Source organism: Trachemys scripta, chromosome 9 (genome assembly GCF_013100865.1).
Source record: "Trachemys scripta elegans isolate TJP31775 chromosome 9, CAS_Tse_1.0, whole genome shotgun sequence".
NCBI lineage: Eukaryota > Metazoa > Chordata > Testudines > Emydidae > Trachemys > Trachemys scripta.
In genome coordinates, this window is record NC_048306.1 from 77,344,153 (window position 1) to 77,362,107 (window position 17,955).

At 40.3% G+C, this 17,955-nt stretch overlaps 1 protein-coding gene across 1 annotated transcript in view; it reads left to right on the forward strand.

Moving 5' to 3' along the window:
• MED12L (mediator complex subunit 12L) overlaps positions 1 to 17,955 on the forward strand; it is a 317,383-nt gene that overhangs the window by 19,584 nt on the left and 279,844 nt on the right. The window contains exons 3-4 of the mRNA XM_034780703.1: positions 2,249 to 2,440; positions 4,753 to 4,912. Coding sequence (XP_034636594.1) covers positions 2,249 to 2,440; positions 4,753 to 4,912 — 352 coding nt within the window. The remainder of the gene's footprint in view (positions 1 to 2,248; positions 2,441 to 4,752; positions 4,913 to 17,955) is intronic.

Genomic DNA, 17,955 nt, shown 5'->3' on the forward strand with positions numbered 1-17,955 from the left:
CGGCATTCTGCCATATATTTCATGTTATAGCAGTCTCAGATGATGACCCAGCACATGATCATTGTAAGAACACTTTCACAGCAGATTTAACAAAATGCAAAGAAGGTACCAATGTGAGATTTCTAAAAATAGCTACAGCACTCGACCCAAGGTTTAAGAATCTGAAGTGCTGTCCCAAATCTGAGAGGGACAAGGTGTGGAGCATGCTTTAAGAAGTCTTAAAAGAACAACACTCCAATGTGGAAACTACAGAACCCAAACCACTAAAAAAGATATCAACCTTCTGCTGGCGGCATCTGACTCAGATGACAAAAGTGAACATGAATCGGTTCACATTGCTTTGGATTGTTATTGAGCAGAACCCGTCATCAGCATGGACACATGTCCTCTGGAATGGTGGTTGAAGCATGAAGGGACATATGCATTTTTAGTGCATCTGGCACGTAAATATCTTGCTATACCAGCTACAACAGTGCCATGCGAACGCCTGTTCTCACTTTCTGGTGACATTGTAAACAAGAAGTGGGCAGCGTTATCTCCTGCAAATTGGAACCCAACTTGTTTGTCTGAGTGACTGACTGAACTCTACATTTGTAAGTTGAACTTTCATGATAAAGAGATTACACTACAGTACTTGCAATAGGGAAATTGAAGAAAAATTTTTTTTACAGTGCAAATATATCTGTAATCAAAAATAAATATAAAGTAAGCACTGTACACTTTGTGTTCTGTGTTGTAATTGAAATCAATATATTAGAAAATGTAGAAAACACCCAAAATATTTAAATAAATGGTATTCTATTATTGCTTAATAACACGATTAATCAAGATTAATTTTTTAGTCGCTTGACAGCCCTACTTAGAAGAAATCAAGAAGTATGGGAAATCTCATGAATCTATGCTTAAACATTTGCATATACATTTGAACCTTTATATGCTTATCCGTACCTTTTCAGGTTTGAATATCATCGCTGATGATAGAAGGGAATTGAATACTGTCCTGGTTATAACTGATGGCTTGTCTACATGGCAAGATACTGTGTGGCAAACCAGGGTGTGAATCTACAGTACTGTAGGTCGCTGCATATTAATGTCCCACATGGATAATGCAACAGCACACTGAAAGTCCTGGAGTGAGGCTTAGCAGATTAGTACTTGAAAATATAGTATGCTAAGTCATTCACTGTGTTGTAACCAGGGCTGGCTCTAGGATTTTTGCCGCCCAAAGCAAAAACCATTTTGGTCGCCCCCGGTTCTTTAATTACCCCACCCCCGGTGTCGCCTCAACTCCGCCCCTTCCCCAAATCCCCAGCCCTGCCCCCCCCCCAGGCTCTCAAGCCTGGGATGGAGGGGGAGCAGCGGCACGCGAAACGGCCGCTCGGGATCTCCCCCTCCCTCCCAGGTTTGAGAGCCTGGGAAGGAGGGGGAGACCCCGAGCCGCTGTGGCGCGCGAAACAGCTGATTTGCACGCCGTGGCAGCAGCAGCGGAGGTGAGCTAGGGCGGCCGGGGCACATTTTTAGGGGCGGCATTCTGGCGCCGGCCATGCCGCCCCTAAAAATGTGCTACCCCAAGCACCAGCTTGTTTTGCTGGTGCCTAGAGCCGGCCCTGGTTGTAACAGTGTCCACGTGGGATGTTACTGTGTGGTAAGCTGGTGTGTGGGGGAGGGGCATGCACATGCCCTCACTCATAACGTGCTATAATGATGAAAGACCGAGGAACAGTGAGAAATGTTAAAGTAGTTATTTTAGACTTGTATTATGGTCTCAATCCAGCAAATGATTTAAGCACACTTTTAACTTTAAACACGGGAGGAGTCCCGTTAAAATGGAATGATTCATGTACTTAATGTTTAGGAGAATTTTCAGTTCTTTCCTGGAATGGGCCTAAATTGGGGAGAATGTTCTGTTGGAGAGACATGGAAGTATGAGTTATAGTGTAATCATTGGAAGTATGATGTCCACTGCATTTTTTTTTTTAACTTTATCAGGCATCTTCAAGAGCCTTTTTGTTTACTGCTTGGCTCTATTGGCCCTTCTCTCCTATGACTAGTAATGGTGCTCTGTTGCTTAGCATCAGGAAACTCCAACTCCGAGCTCTAGGGAATTAAAGTGTAAGCTCATTAAACTGATAGCTTAGACTAGAGTGATGACTACCTCTATTCAAATGGAAATCCTGTGTGTGTTAATGTATAATAGATGCTTACTTATTGTGTTGTCTTATATTTGTGTTTTTTGTTTTTCCACCAGATTGGCGCTTATTTTAGCAGCATATTAGCAGAAAAGCTAAAACTTAATACTTTCCAGGACACAGGAAAGAAGAAACCACAAGTAAATGCCAAAGATAATTATTGGCTGGTTACTGCTCGCTCTCAGAGTGCAATTCACAACTGGTTCACAGATTTAGCAGGAAATAAACCACTGACTACTTTAGCAAAAAAGGTATAAACAGATTTTCACTCCCCTTCTTTTTTTAATGTTCCTTGGATTTTACAGAGTTGAAGTATTTATGTAATACTTTATTTATATTTATATTAACCAATGTATATTTCTGCATTTATTATTAAAAAGTGACTTGATCTCATTCTGATCACAATGCAGGCTTTCTTTAAATCATTGTGCAGTAAGGGTGTAGATGGATATGGACTCCTCTGTATACATCACGTGGGGGAAATGCTTTTTTCTCTGTCCTGAGATGTACAGAAAGAAAAATTGGCATATTTTATAATTGGGGTCCCCACTATGTCAATATGATTTTGCCACTGACTTAAATGGGAGTAGGAGGATGCTTTGAAATGTTTATTCTTGTCTTTGTATCTTCTTATTCAAAAGAAAAGAGGCTAGATTCCCAAACACTGTCTAAACTGTGAAGTTCTTTGTGCAAACTGCCTTACTTCTCTTTGGCTATAGTTAACCTTGGATAACCAGGTTCTCTGTGTATACACTTTATTTAGATGTTTTCTATCTCAATGCAAGAATTCTCCTCTACAAAAATTTCTCATAACAAAGTAGGAAAGTGTTGGAGGTTGATGCAGTATTGAGAGAAACACCTTGCTTTTACTCCAATCCTCCTGAATGCCCTTTACATTGACACCAATACATCCTTACTGTCTCTTGTAAATTCTTTTCCTTTCACCATTCTTATTCCTAAGATCTTGCTAAGGTTTGATAGCAGCATGCTTCCAACAGCTCAAGGATGGGGGAAGACATCTTGCTTCTTGTCAGGTTTCTTTCAAATAGCATGACATGTCTGGAAAAAAATTAGTGTAAAACTAGGAAAAAATTCTATCTAACTCTGATCAGTTAGGAATATTGAGACAATCAAGACAAATGTCAGTCTGGCAATGGAAATCTTAGACTGTGCTTGAGATGGAAACTGGAACCAAAATAACTAAATTGGTGTCATTAGTTATTTTGGTGTAAATCTGTCTGTGACAATCTTACTGTGGAATAAGAGTGCCCTATGAATTTAAGTTACATTGAAATATGGTACTCTTATTCCACAATAAGACTGTGCACAGAGAGACCTGAACAGAGATAAATAAAGCTGTGAGTTATACCAAGTTTTGGTTCTGGTTTCTGTGTTTCCAAGGCCTCTGACTAAAATGAATAGCGTAGGAATATATACCATCCAGTGCCAGGAGTGAGTGTTTTATAATAAGAGCTATCAACCAATAAGGTTCATTTCTTAACTTAAAAAAATGTTAATCTCAGAAGTGGTGATACTGAAAGGATCCTTTAGACTATATTCTTGCTTCTTAGTAAGTGGCCAGGACACTTACATGTCTGAATAGCTGGGATAATTGACCTGCCAATAATACCACAAAGGAATGCTAACACTGTCATGTGTCTAGTAACACAGAGTGGACCAACCACTGCTGCTGAACACCTGTGAGATACTGTATGAAAAAATTCTAACAGTCAATGTCAAAGCTCATAAAAGCAGCCATTATTATACCAGGGACAGCAAGCTGAGCTTTCATGCCTTACTCCACATTACGAAGAACAGGAGTACTTGTGGCACCTTAGAGACTAACATATTTATTTGAGCTTAAGCTTTCATGAGCTACAGCCCACTTCTTTGGATGCATGCAGTGGAAAACACAGTAGGAAGCTACACATACCCACACACACACCCACACACACCCACAGAGAGAACATGAAACAATGGGTGTTACCATACACACTTTCATGTTCTCTGTGTGTGTGTGTGTGTGTGTGTTTTATATACACACACACACACACACACACACACACACACACACACACACACACACAAGTGTGTATGGTAACACCCATTGTTTCATGTTCTCTCTCTCTCTCTCTCTCTGTGTGTGTATATGTATATCTTCCTACTGTTTTCCACTGCATGCATCCGATGAAGTGGGCTGTAGCCCTTGAAAGCTTATGCTCAAATAAATTTGTTAGTCTCTAAGGTGCCACAAGTACTCCTGTTCTTTTTGCGGATACAGACTAACACGGCTGCTACTCTGAATCCACAGTATGAGTTGTTTTGAAAAAAAGTGTTAAATGGATATGTTTTCCTCCTTAGATATTGCTTCAAAATGCATTATAAAATTATTCCAAATATATGCAAAAAGTTAGATGATCTCCTGAGTTTATGGATTAACATAAAATTCCTTCTGAAGTATATTTTAGAATTAAATAGTCAAAGTCTATAGAAACCCAAGCTGGTTTCCTTACAACTTGTTATATTGGATTTGCTATAGTATTTATTTTCTGTTTCATTCCAGGTTCCTATTCTCAGTAAAAAGGAGGATGTCTTTGCTTATTTAGCAAAATATTCTGTGCCACTACTGCGAGCAGCATGGCTGATCAAGATGACATGTGCCTACTATGCTGCTGTTTCTGAAGCTAAAATTAAAAAACGTCAGGCTACTGATCCAAATATTGGTAAATGAACAAGAATTCTAATGTCTAACTGCACTGTAATAATTGAATGGAACTGTTCCTTTTGTTCAGTGTTCTGGTGTTGCTAGGAAAGTATGTAGCAAAGAATCATTTATTAGTAGGAGTCTTACTTTTTTTCAATTAGGATTTCTATTCCCCTGTCCCGCACTCCTCCCCAAATCGTCAAATAATACAAAGCGCTATAAGATATAAAATATTGCCCCATACAATTACCCCTCCACCTGTCAAATCAAATCCCAAATCTCTAATCACTTTATTGAAAAGAATATACTGTATCTTAATCATCAGCTGCTGACATTCATCCCAGTGTAGAGAGCTCACCTAGGGGTCTATGGCCATTCAAGTTCCTCTTATTATGAAGTTAAAGGCTTAAATGGCCAGAGGTCCTTTTATGCTAGGATGAATGTCATCCTGGAGTGAATTGAATTGTTACTCTGAAAAGCCTGAAATGAAATTTGAAAGTTTATATTTTAGGCATAATTATATTTAAATGATTGTGGGAGTACTTTTCATTTCACCAATGGGGGCTGAATGCTACCTTCTGGCACCAACCAGAAGTACTGGGCCAAGTACGGAATGTACCATGTATGTGAACATGAAAATCTAAAGAGCTTTCAAGAACCATGACAATGGCATGCTCTTTCAAGAGCAATGGGGAATTTATGTCTTCCTGCTGAACTCCAACTTGAAAACATATTTACAGGCTGTTCAAGGCTGGAGAGTTTACATTTCATGTCGGATTTTATGTATGTACAGACAGGGTTGGCTGCCTGATCCAGATCTGACCTGTATGTCTTTCTCAGTGTTGTCAGAATAGCTTAGTGTGAGCTCGCTGGGGCAGGGAATGTCTTCTCCCTTCCTTGTGTGTACAGTGCCTACCAGAATGGTGCTGCTGATTGTGGTTCCTAGGCACTACCAGAACATAAATAATAATTGGAACAAGCTTGCTCCTGGGGGAAATAGTCATATATCAGATTAGAAAAATGGCATAAGTCATTAGCATGGTCCATCTCGTTCCCGCTACCCATTTTCCATTTCCTCTGGGACAAGCCCACTATTCCCACTGCGGATCTCTTGCTTCTGTACTCTAGCACTATGTCCCTTACCTAAATCCTCCCTCTCTAGCTTCTTCCTGGCACTCTTCCTTGTTTGCGGGTTTGTACTAATTGATTATTTGTATTATGGTAACATCTAGAAACCCCAATCAAGAATCAGGGCTGTGTTGTGCTAGGCATTGTGCCAGCCAAATGGCAAATAAAAAGACAGTCCCAACCCCAACCTAGGTATGAGACAGGACAAAATACAGTAGAACCTCAGAGTTATGAACTAACTGGTCAACCACACATCTCATTTGGAACCGGAAGAGCACAATCAGGCAGCAGCAGAGACAAAAAAGAAAAAGAAACAGTACAATACTGTAAAGTCTTAAAAATAAATAAATGGAAAGTTAAAAATTGTTTTTGACAAGATAAGGGAACTGTTTCAGTGCTTCTTGCATTTAAATTAAGATGGTTTAAAGCAGCATTTTTCTTCTGCATAGTAAAGTTTCAAAGCTGTATTAAGTCAATGTTCAGTTGTAAACTTTTGAAAGGACAACCATAACATTTTGTTCAGAGCGACAAACAACCTCCATTCCCAAGGTGTTCATAACTCTGAGGTTCTACTGTAAATGGGCGAAAAATACAAAATGGGTATCAGGATGAGATAATATATGAACAGAGTTTTTTAGCAGATAAACAGAGGATTTGATAGATACCAAGTCAAGTTGTTAACCTCCAGGGTTTATGGAAAGCATTTTTTAATTTAATATTTAAAGTTTAATACTGAAAATACTTTTAAACAATTGTTAAACATAGCTGAAGTACATCTCTACTGCTGAGTGCACCTGGTAAACCCTGAATTTCTGTTTTAAGTCAAATGTCACTTTAAATTGGCAGCTCAGAACTGTGCCTTGGAATCCAACATCAAAGGGACTAAAACTAAATAAAAAATATTTAGCCAGTTTGGAAGTTGGAGAATATGCAGATTGTTAGGGATGAAATAATATATGCTTACAACTCTTCCAGTACCTGGAATTAATAATTCCCTTCCCCCGCCTTTATTTGCAATGTAAACCACTAAGTTAAAGCAAAAGCCCTTTGTTTTTCACTGCAACACTTCCGTGTCCCTGCTATGAGCACCTGTAGTGTGTCTGGCTGTCATATCTTTCTGGTATTTCATGCAAACATTTTTTCAGTTACTATTTGTGGGTTTTCAGCCCCTAAACTTTGCTTTGATTAACACATTTTAAGCTAGACAAGCATGTTTTTCACCTTTTAGCAAAAATCTTAGACAACTTAGCCCTCAAATGGGGATGTACAGAAATAAGTATCTGACCCAACTTTTCAAAAACTCTGAAAGTCTTTGTATTTTGGAAGTTTTAAAACAGTAGTAGATGGAACCAAGGAAACCTATGGTAGTGCTGCGTGGTGCTAGCATTGTTAATACTAGGTGTGCTATTTTATTTTCCAACCTGCATAACCTAGGACTTCAGATTCGGAGTCAAACCAGGAAGGAGACAAACTGAGGGTGTCTGCGTATACAGTATTGTTTTTTGGAAATATTGCTGCTCATGGCAAATTCATTAACAAACGAGTCAATTGATTAGTTTATAATCAACTTGATTATGAAATGGACATTGCATTATAAAAATACATTAAAAGAACATTAAGATTGCAAAATCCGGCACTCAGAAGTTGGGAAATGCCAGACCTGAGGTTAACCATGCAACATTAATTTAGCCTTTTAGTGCATATGCATTATGATACAGTCTTTAAGTACATGATCACAGGGTCATTCAGTGCACAGGATGACAATCTAGACACTCAAAAATGTTTGATCTAAGATATTAATGTTTGTGGTTTTGCCCTAGGTTTTGGGCTAAAGTAAATGACAATTTTTTTTTGTCATCGGACAAATGCTAGGGGTTTCTAGATTAGTATTTTAAAACATATTAGTTAATTGGCAATCGGCTAACTTGAGTTAGAACAGGAACAAAAACTCTAGTCTGCCTACTTGTACTCATGCTACTAAAGAAGTTAGGCAAAGGGATATGAAACATAGGAACTAGAACTGTTTCCTATAACTGAAATATTTATAATTTTTTCTGTAAAACATGTGGCATATACCAAATACATGGCATTTTGATATGCTCTAATAGTTTTCATAGTGCTTTTTTGGGATAATCTATATAACTCACTCTTGGCTTTGGCAGTCTCTTACTAATACATCCATACTAAACTTATGCTGATCAAACTTTTGTACCACACAAATATGTTGTTTTGGTGTCTTCTACAAGTGTGCTCTGAGAAAAGTTCAGGACAAAAATGTATCCTTGCCCTCAGTACACATCACAAATCATCGAGAGAAGTAATTTGTGACTCTACAAGAGCTGGTCTTGTGTCTCAAGAGATGAAAGGCTTGTACATTAACCCACTGTGCCAGCCAGTGAGGCACAAGTAAATGTGGATTTACTGGCAAGATGAGTTTTCAGGTTGCATTTATATCTTATTAGATAGAAATTGGGTCTTTGGAGGACAGTCTACTAAGAGATCATAAATATTTGAGTTTAATTATAACGAGAGTATTCTGCAAGCCCACATTTTCCTCTGAGAACCTTAATTTTATGTCTGTCTTTGGAAATGGGGCTGATTATCAGCTTACCATATTCTGAGCACAGCTAGATGGGGGTAGGTACAAAGGAGCAGCGTGCAACCATCCCAACCCCAATCCTGGGGCTAGTTCTGAATCAGCTGGATTTTCAGTGTAGGTTAGAGAAGCTTCAGGGCTGCTCTAAACCAGGTTTGGGTGGAAACATCATTTAGGGATGAATTTATTAAAGGGAAAACTGTGTATGCTAGTAAAGAGGATAGGAAATAAGTTGGTAAACTACAGATAGAAGCTAGTGAGGAACAGTCAACTGTAAAAGAGTCCCATTTAAACATAACACATGAAGGCAAGTAACTAAATACTGACAGAATTGTACAAGTGCATATGTACAAATGCTAGAAGTCTAAATACTAAGATGGTGAACTAGAGTGCTTAGCATGAAATGAGGAAGGATATTGATATAATAGGCATCACAGAAACTTGGTAGAATAAGGATACCTAATGGAACACAGTAATATCAAGGTACAAAATATATAGGAATGACAGTGTAGACTCTGCTGGTGGGGGAGTGGCACTATATGTGAAAGAAAGTATGGAGTCAAATAACGGTACCATAGAATCTCTATGGATAAAAGTTCCATGTTTGAACAATAAGAGTATAGCAGTAGGACTGACCACCTGACCAGGATGGTGATTGTGAAATGCTCAGGGAGATTAGAGAGGCTACAGAAGCAGACAATGCAATAATAATGGGGGATTGTAGCTATTCTCATATTGACTGGATATATGACCTCAGAAAGGGATGCAGAAATGAAATTTCTAGACACATTTAAATGATTCCTTCTTGGAGCAGCTAGTCCTGGAACTCACAAGGGGAGAGGCAGTTCTTGATTTAGGCCTAAGTGGAGCACAGGATCTGGTCCGAAAGAGGGTAAAGCTGAACCACTTGGTAATAGCGACCCTAGTGTAATTAAAATTACGTCCTTGTAATTACGTCCCAAAGAAACCCACCACAGTAGCATTTAGCTTCAAAAAGGGGAACTATACAAAAATGAGGAGGCTAGTTAAATGGAGATTAAAAGGAACAGTTACAAGGGTGAAATGCCTGCAAATTGTACGGAGGCTATTTAAAAACACCATAATAGAGGCTCAAACAAAATTATATATCCCAAGCGCGCAAAAAAAAAAAAAAAAAAAAGCCACTCTTGCTAAACAGCAGAGTAAAAAAGGCAGTTAGAGTTAAAAAGCCATTCTTTAAAAATTGGAAATCAACTACTAATGATGAAAATAGAAAGAAGCATAAGCTCTGGCAAGTCAAGTGTAAAATATAAGGCAGACCAAGAAAGAATTTGAAGAGCAACTAGCAAAACACACAGAAACTAACAGCATTTTTTACAAGTACATCAGAGCAGGAAGCCTGCCAAACGGTCATTGGGGCCACTGAACAATCGAGGTACTGAATCGGTGCCCAGAGAAGGCAAGACCGTTGCAGAGAAGCTGCGTGAATTCTTTGCATTGATCTTGACTGCAAAGGATATGGGTGAGATCCCCACATCCATATAGATCCCATGCCAACATAGCGTGCTTGTACTTTCAGAAACCTTTGACAAGGTTCCTCACCCAAATGCTCTTAAGCAAAGTAAAGAGTCATGGGATAATAGGGAAAGTCCTCTCATGGATCAGTAACTGGTCAAAAGATAGGAAACAAAGGGTAGGAATAAATGGTCAGTTTTCACAATGGAGAGAGATAAATAGCAGGGTCCCCCAAGGAGCTGTACTGGGACCAGTGATGTTCAGCATATTCATAAATTATCTCAACAGTGGAGAGAGAGTTAAGTCCAAAGCTGACTGAAGAGTTACAAAGGGATGTCACTAAAATGGGTGACTGGGCAGTAAAATGGCAGATGAAATTTGGTGTTAAGTGCAAGGTAATGCACCTTGGAAAAAATAATTCAAGTTCTATGTACAAATGGATATTGAAATTAGCTGTTCATTCCAAGATCTCTCTTTTGAGTGATATCTTGGATAGTTCTCTGAAAACATCTGCTCAATGTACAGTGGCAGTCAAAAAGGTGAACAGAATATTAGGAACCATTGGGAAAGGGATAGATAATAAGTCAGAAAATATCAGAATGTCGCTATATAAATGCATGGTACAACCACACTTTGAATACTGTGTGCCGTTCTGGTCATCCCATCTCAAAAAAGATATATTAGAATTAGAAAAGATGCAGAGAAGGGCAACATCTGCTGGTGGATTGTCCCCCCCCCCCCCCAAAAAAAAAAAAAAAAAAAAGATTTGGTAACCCAATCAGGTCTTTTAAGGAGTATACTTGAATTTTGGCAGCCTATTTGCTGCCCTATTTCTCAGTGCTTCTCAATTTCATATATATCTGCTCTTTTTTCAATAGCGTAGAGAACCCTCTCTTTCAGCTTGTTTTCTTTCTGTTGAAAGAATTTAACTATTTTTTATTTACTTGGATGCTGGTAACATGTTGCATTAGATCTAGGACATGGGGAGAAAAGGCGGCTAAGCAGGATGCAATTGTTCATCTGCAATTTTTCCAAATCTGAAACAACTCATGTGCCACACCTGTGAAGAGTATTTTCTGGGTGTGGGGTGTCGGAGAGCATTTTGCACTGTAGCATAGATACGCCTTGCTCTGTCCCACCAAGTCTTGTAGCTTATTTTGTCTGGGAGTGTGGCCAGGCCATAATATGGGCCAACACTAATTCATCCACGGAAGTTATTCCAAGACCACTCTTTCTTCCGCTTCTTATATGCCACTCCACAAAGTAAGCTGCAGTATGCATAGAGCATTCTGGAATTGCAAAGGAGAAAGTGGTGCTTTTGTCATTCAAACAAGTCAAGCAAGAAAGTGCAAAAGAGAGGCTCAATCATGCAGCCTTAAATTATGTGAGTTGTTGCCCTGAAATGACTTACGAGCTGTAGGATTTATTTTTGTAATGACTGTTATTTGAATGTTTCTGTCATTAGAAAGGATCGTGTCACAGGACATGACACATGCTGAATGTACAAATGAACTGGGAAACACAAACGAGCAAAACCGTGACCTAACATGAGAACACACCAAACAAAATAAAATCATATTTGCAAAAAATCTGCAAACTTAAACTGACTTGTTATAAATATCAAGTATTTTTGTATAGGACCCCCTGTCCTCCCTTTCTGTGCACAGTGGGATGTTAGTTCCTTGAAAGTGAATAGAAAATTCCTTTTAATTAAAAGGGCAAAAAAAAGAGAGGGCACTCTTAAAATCCCAAATCATTTGTTAGATATCATTAGACTAAAAAGGATAGTTTTTTCGAAACATTGCATGTTTCATATTGTAAGAAAAGCAAATCTGTCTCTAAGCAAGGAAGTGTACTTTCAAGTTGCTGGACAAGACAGACCCTACAGAGCCTGCACAGTTCAGTTAAAGGTACAGAAAGATTGGAAGGACAGGATACATATGCCTCAGTGTAGATGCTAAGCATGGGGTGAGGGGATAGGAATTTCTGAGTTCTAATCCCAGCTCTTTCACTTACTGTCTGGATGACCTTGTAAAGTCATTTAATCCCCCATGACACTTTCCCCATGTGTAAAACATGGGTAAAGATACTATTACTTCATTATTGAAGTGCCCAGAGTGCATGCAACACAGCATAAAATGTGGTCCCTGCCTGAGAAACCTACAATCTAAAAAGACATATGAGGCATGCTAGAAATCCCAGGAGAGGGATTATTCGAGCATATGTATTTTTAAATTTAATTTGGAGATGACACTTGTACTATTATGAACTGGGTTTGAAAGGAGCGAGATGCCTAGCATACTGGGAACAGGCTGTGGGGTCAGCAAGGGAGAAAGCATGAAGATGAGAGGAGATGGGGGGAGAAGTGAAGTAGGATTCATGAGCAAAGGTGATGGTGGTAATAACTAGAACAGCCAGACAGAGAAGGTTTGAGCAGGAATAGAAGGCAAGGAGTGCAGTTGAATTTGGGTGGGGATAGGTGAGAGGGATTCAGTGTGAGCTGATATTGTCCAAGTGGTAGTAGTTGCATTCTAAATGGAGTGGAGGAGAGCAATACAGGAGTGGTGGAGGGCAGAAAGATGACGCTTGAAGTATTCAGAAGGATAATCAATGCATGGACAAGCACTTTAGCCGTAGGCACAAGAGTGGAAATTTGGAGATATTGGAAAAGAATGAGTAGGATTTGGTAACTAATTGGATATTGGGCAATAGGAATGGAGAGGAACTGAAAAAAAGAGGTTGTGAGCTTGGCTGAAAGGAAGGGCGGTTATTTGCAATGGAAAAAGAAGAGAGAGAGAAAGAAGTGCCTAAGAAGAAAGAAATTAGGAGTTCTTTCTATCCTATGTGGCAGGGGAGTTGTGAAGATTGCTTAATGTTTGTGCTGTGATTTGAGATACAGAGTACAGTAGAGGTGGTAAATAGTTATAGCACTACTAGTTCTAGGTAAAAACTTCTTCATACTGCAGGTATTAAGAGGATCTCACTTTCTGTGAGATGCACAGACTTTAACCAAACTCCAAAGATAAAGTTAGAGAAACTCCCAACGTTAGAAAATAGGAAAATTAAGTCATCCATGCAGGCTTAACTCTCTCCTCATCCCTGCTAGCCTTCTGTTCTTTCCACTGTCACATCTAGACTTTTGGAGAACGTTTCTTTGTCAGGACTTTTAAGAGGTTTTTGCAGCCTGTGGCAGTTTGTTTTTTTCACAAAGTGAATGGTCATCGCATCCTGAAAAAAGCCGTCTTTAAATCTGAACACGTTTTTTTAAACTGTGTGACAGTGTTGTAGATTAATTTAGGATTGGATAATTTATGACTATATAATACTATTGCACCCGTTACTATGAATGTATTTTGACTGCATATTAGTAGCAGCAAACTCCTAAAGCAATGAACTTGAGCTACAGAGGCAGAAAACAGTGTTGTGTTGAATTAATAATTCTCATTCTGGAGTCTATATATGAAAACAGGTGAGAGCAATAGGCAAGACACTGGGGAATAGAATGTCACAGAAAAGGTATAGATTCAGAAGGGGAAAAAGCAATGTTTACAATGTAATAATCCATGTATTTAATAGAGTGGCTGTAATGAAAGCAAATGAAACAAAGTTAAGTTAACCTAGTTTAGTTGTGCATTTGGCAGTTAGGACCCTGTTTTTGCATCTCATCCAAAAGATGGGACCTTTGGCACAGTGTTGTCTTGCAAGTGTATGGATTTAGTACTGTCATCAACAGATAAGAATCTCTTACTGAACTGGCAAAATGAACGAGTTGTGTTGTCCTGGGTTTTCCTTAGAGCGCGCTCCCATCAAACTTCTGTCTGGGTCTGGCCTTGTATATTCTGTGCAATCTAAGGATGAGACAATTGCAGCTTGAGGCAAGTTTCTGCAACACTGTTAAGATCGATTTCCCAAGATACAGTAATAAATGGTAGAGATGGGTCTGTGCCATGATGCTTAGATCAGGCATTCTCCAAAGTCTGAATGTGTTTGGACCCAGTGTTCAGGTTCTGGCCCAGATATTCTGTAATATGTAATGATTGCTGGAGTGCATTTCAGAACTCTGTTGAAATGGGACCGCGTCCCATCACCAGTGACTGGAAAAAGGCCAAAAACATTGAATTAGGGTCATGCCTCCATGTTCTGTTCTCATTTCCTTAAGTCAGGCAGAGGAGCCCTCTCCTATCTCTCCCTGATATTTGACTTGGATGGTCTGGGGTCCGTGCCTCTTGTCTGTGACTGACAAAAAGTGCTTTTTGGTGGGATAAATGTCTGCCTTTTTCTCCCTTCCCTCTCTGCTGCTCCTTTCCCCCCTTTTCTCTATAGGAGAAGCTCATCTCCATATCAGTGAAGCAGATCTGCAACTTTTTGGGGGACTGACCACCTTACTTATGACTACCTCTAACTCCCTGTTTCACCCTTATCACTTTTTGTGTGGGCAGAATCTCTTCTCTTTGACCCCAAGCATTGGGGGTGGGGTACGCATTGCAACAGGGCCTTTCCTACCCCTCATGACCGTTCCAGTTGGTTTATGTGGGTGCAGCATTGGGTCCTCTGCTGCCTTTCCCCAGGCCATGGAGTGTAGGGGAAGGGCTTGCCAAAGCAGGCCCTCTTTCTCCTCTCTGTAGGGAAAAGGACTGGGGAGATCATGAGGTGTTTGCAGTAGGATCCTCTTCTTACCCTGTAGATGTGATAGAAGAGGATCCCTAGATGAGAATTTGACCCCCCCGTCTCCCCCGCTTCTCAGTGATGCGTGTGTTTTAATGCAGCTGCTGGTTGGTGGCTGGGCTGCTGAGTTCATCTCACATGTGAGTTCACATCACCTTCCTTTTCTCCTCTTCCTCCCGTGACAGTCACTTATATCACAACAGCAGGGAGGCAGAAGGCAGTGTCAACTCCTGATGGGGTCTGCTGCTGGCCCAGCAGTCATGGATGGAGGAGAGGGAGCAGGCAGACTTCAGAGGGAAGGGAAAGAGACTGACGGTGTCACTGTGGGCTCTGTGCCTCTTTCCCTTCCCCCTCCCAAGTTCTCTCAAATGTAGAAACATTTGGAGAAGAAGAGTCTCTAGGTCCTGTCCCTCAACCCTGTGACCAATGCTGCCTTGCTTCTCTTTTACTTTTTTTCTATTCCTTGCCTGTCACACACTCTCTTCTCTCCTTCCCCAACCTGTTATTAGTTTGTATAGAACATATAGTGTCCTAGGCACTTACTCACCTGTCTCCCATCTCCTGCTTTTGCTATTCCACTCCAGCCTCTGACCACCTTTCTCTTCTTACCTCTACTCCAAACAGTTTTAGGGATAGACCCTAGGGGGAGTTATAGTATTAACCGCTAGAAATATGTTTATTGCTTCCCTAATCTCGGTGAATAGCTCTGCTAATGATCTTCGCTGAGACAGCACATCATGCTATCCCAGGGAGATAAAAAATGACACTGGATTAGGTTTGAGTACCAAAGGCATATCTTCTCAGCCTGGAATGAATATTGGTAAGGCTGCATTTAAACCAAAGAATTCTCTCAAACTATCTTGACCCCCTCCCCTTTTTTTTTTTAAAGAAAAATAAATACGTTGAGTCTTCTGAGCAAAATCAATGGTCCAGATCCTCAGTTGGTGTGACTTGTGGCATAGCTTCAGTTTACACCAGCTGAGGAAGTATTTGTGAAGAAAATGTTATTCTGTTTACTGGAAAGGGAGAGCCAGTGGTATGTCAGATGGAAAAATAGGTGGGTGGATACTTCTGGTTTCAGTTCTGTCTTTGGTCAGTTCCATGATAGAGGAGGCACATGGTTATTTGAATGGAATGAGACAACAGGACTATCCTAAGGCTGATGCACTTAGTTTTTGGTTCAGTATTACATTAGTGTTCCAACACAGATTTCATTCTGAATGTGCCAAATGGGTGCTAAAGGTTACATTATGCATGCAAGTTCGCTATTTTGCAAAGGTTATTTAGAGCTTTCTGAGAATAATTATACAGTACATCACTGATTAGTTTTTGGCAGTCTTCAAAATGTTTCAGGTCTGTGCCTTAAGTAATGAAAATGATTCATTCTCCATGGTTTCTAACTCAGTGGCACTGAGGTACTGGTAATAAATTGCCTTGGGAAAATTATCCTTTCACCGTGTGACATTGAAAAGAAGTGTGAAATGGTGGATTTGCAATAGTTTTTAGAAAATTGAGTGAGTATTTTGAAGCAAATATTTACTAAACATTTCTATATTAGGGTTACCATATTTAACAAATAAAAAAAGAGGACCGTCCACGGGGCCCTGGCCCTGCCCATTTGCCCCCAGCCCCGCCCCAACTCTGCCCCCTCCCCCCCCCCACCCCCACCCACGCGAAAAGGGCTGCCCAAGCGCTACCGGCTTCATGGTTTGCCGGCCAGCCCCCAGACCCTGTGCCCCTGGCCAGCACTTCCCCAGCGCAGCTGGAGCCCAGGAGGGGAAGCTGGGCCCGGCTGGGGTCCGGAGGCAAGGGGGCTGCCTGAAGCCCATAGCGCTCGGGCAGCTCGGCTCTTAAACAGATCCGAAGAGTCAGGGGAGGAGCAGAGCAGCCGCGGGAGGGGAAGTGCCCGGCCGGCATTTTCCCGGACTTGTTCAGCTTTTTGGCAATTCCCCCCGGACGGGGGTTTGATTGCTGAAAAGCCGGACATGTCCGGGAAAAACCGGACGTATGGTAACCCTATCTATATAGTTGTTTTAAGCTTAAACAACACTGAAAATTACTACATGTTTTTGTACCAAGCCACTAGCTTTGGAGAGAAAACCCTTCCAAAAGAAATTCAGGGTAAAAGATTCAAAGATGAGCAAACTTGCGTAAAGTCTGAGGATCAAATATTGCACAGACCACAATGAAAACATTAGCCTTTCATATGGGGAGTCCCTGTAGTTTTGATAGTAAACAGGTTTAGACCGTCAAAGCAGTGCTTTTATGCATTCATTGAAGAATGTGCTATTCTCAAATATGCTGCATGCTGGTTAAACATAACTCTGTAACCTATTTGTCTCTTACGGGACATTAAAAAATATCCCTAGTAAATTCAGCTGTACTGTTAAAAGGATGGAAAAGAGGAATTCTACGGTAGGTAATCCTTCACCTAAATTATCACCCCACATTAATTTAGGGTTTGTCTGGACAGAGTTAGTGTGCGGCAAGCTGAGATGTGAATCTATAGCACATTAGCATGAGCGTATCAACTGTCCATGTAGACCCTGCTACCACCCACTCCTGCATTTATACTAATTTTAAGAAAAGTTCCACCATATTTTGTGTATTGCTCTCATACTGGGTCCATATTTCTGAGATTATCTGAATAAGAATGACAGAAATGCAGCAATTGCATCATTATTGCAAAACTTCACACAGTCTTTTACTACATTGTTCACTTCACTCTAAACTTAAGAACGAAACACTCAATGAGGTAAATGGTGGTGGATTAATTAACTTTGTTTAGCATTGTTCTGTGTATGGCAAGATCAAAGCTTGTGATGTCGGTAGTAGTCTGTATTCACAGAAATCCTCTTCATGTGCACACCTCACAGGACACAATTAAGCATTTATCATCTGTGCAAGCCAGACAAAGGACAGCATCTGCAAGATGAGAGGGGTGTTTGGGGCTTTTGAAAGGCAAGACATCGGAAGACTTTACAAATATTAACGTAAGGTTCAACAAATGGCCCACATGACTTCAGTGAAAATGTTAGGAGTTCAGACAAGAGCAACTGCCAATAGGAAGACCCAAGGTTTTAGGTGTAATGAGCTAGAAGGAAAGATTTAGGGCCAAATGTTCAATTTGGAGTTCCTTAAAATAGGCATCTAAATTCATATTCAGATACATTTTACAT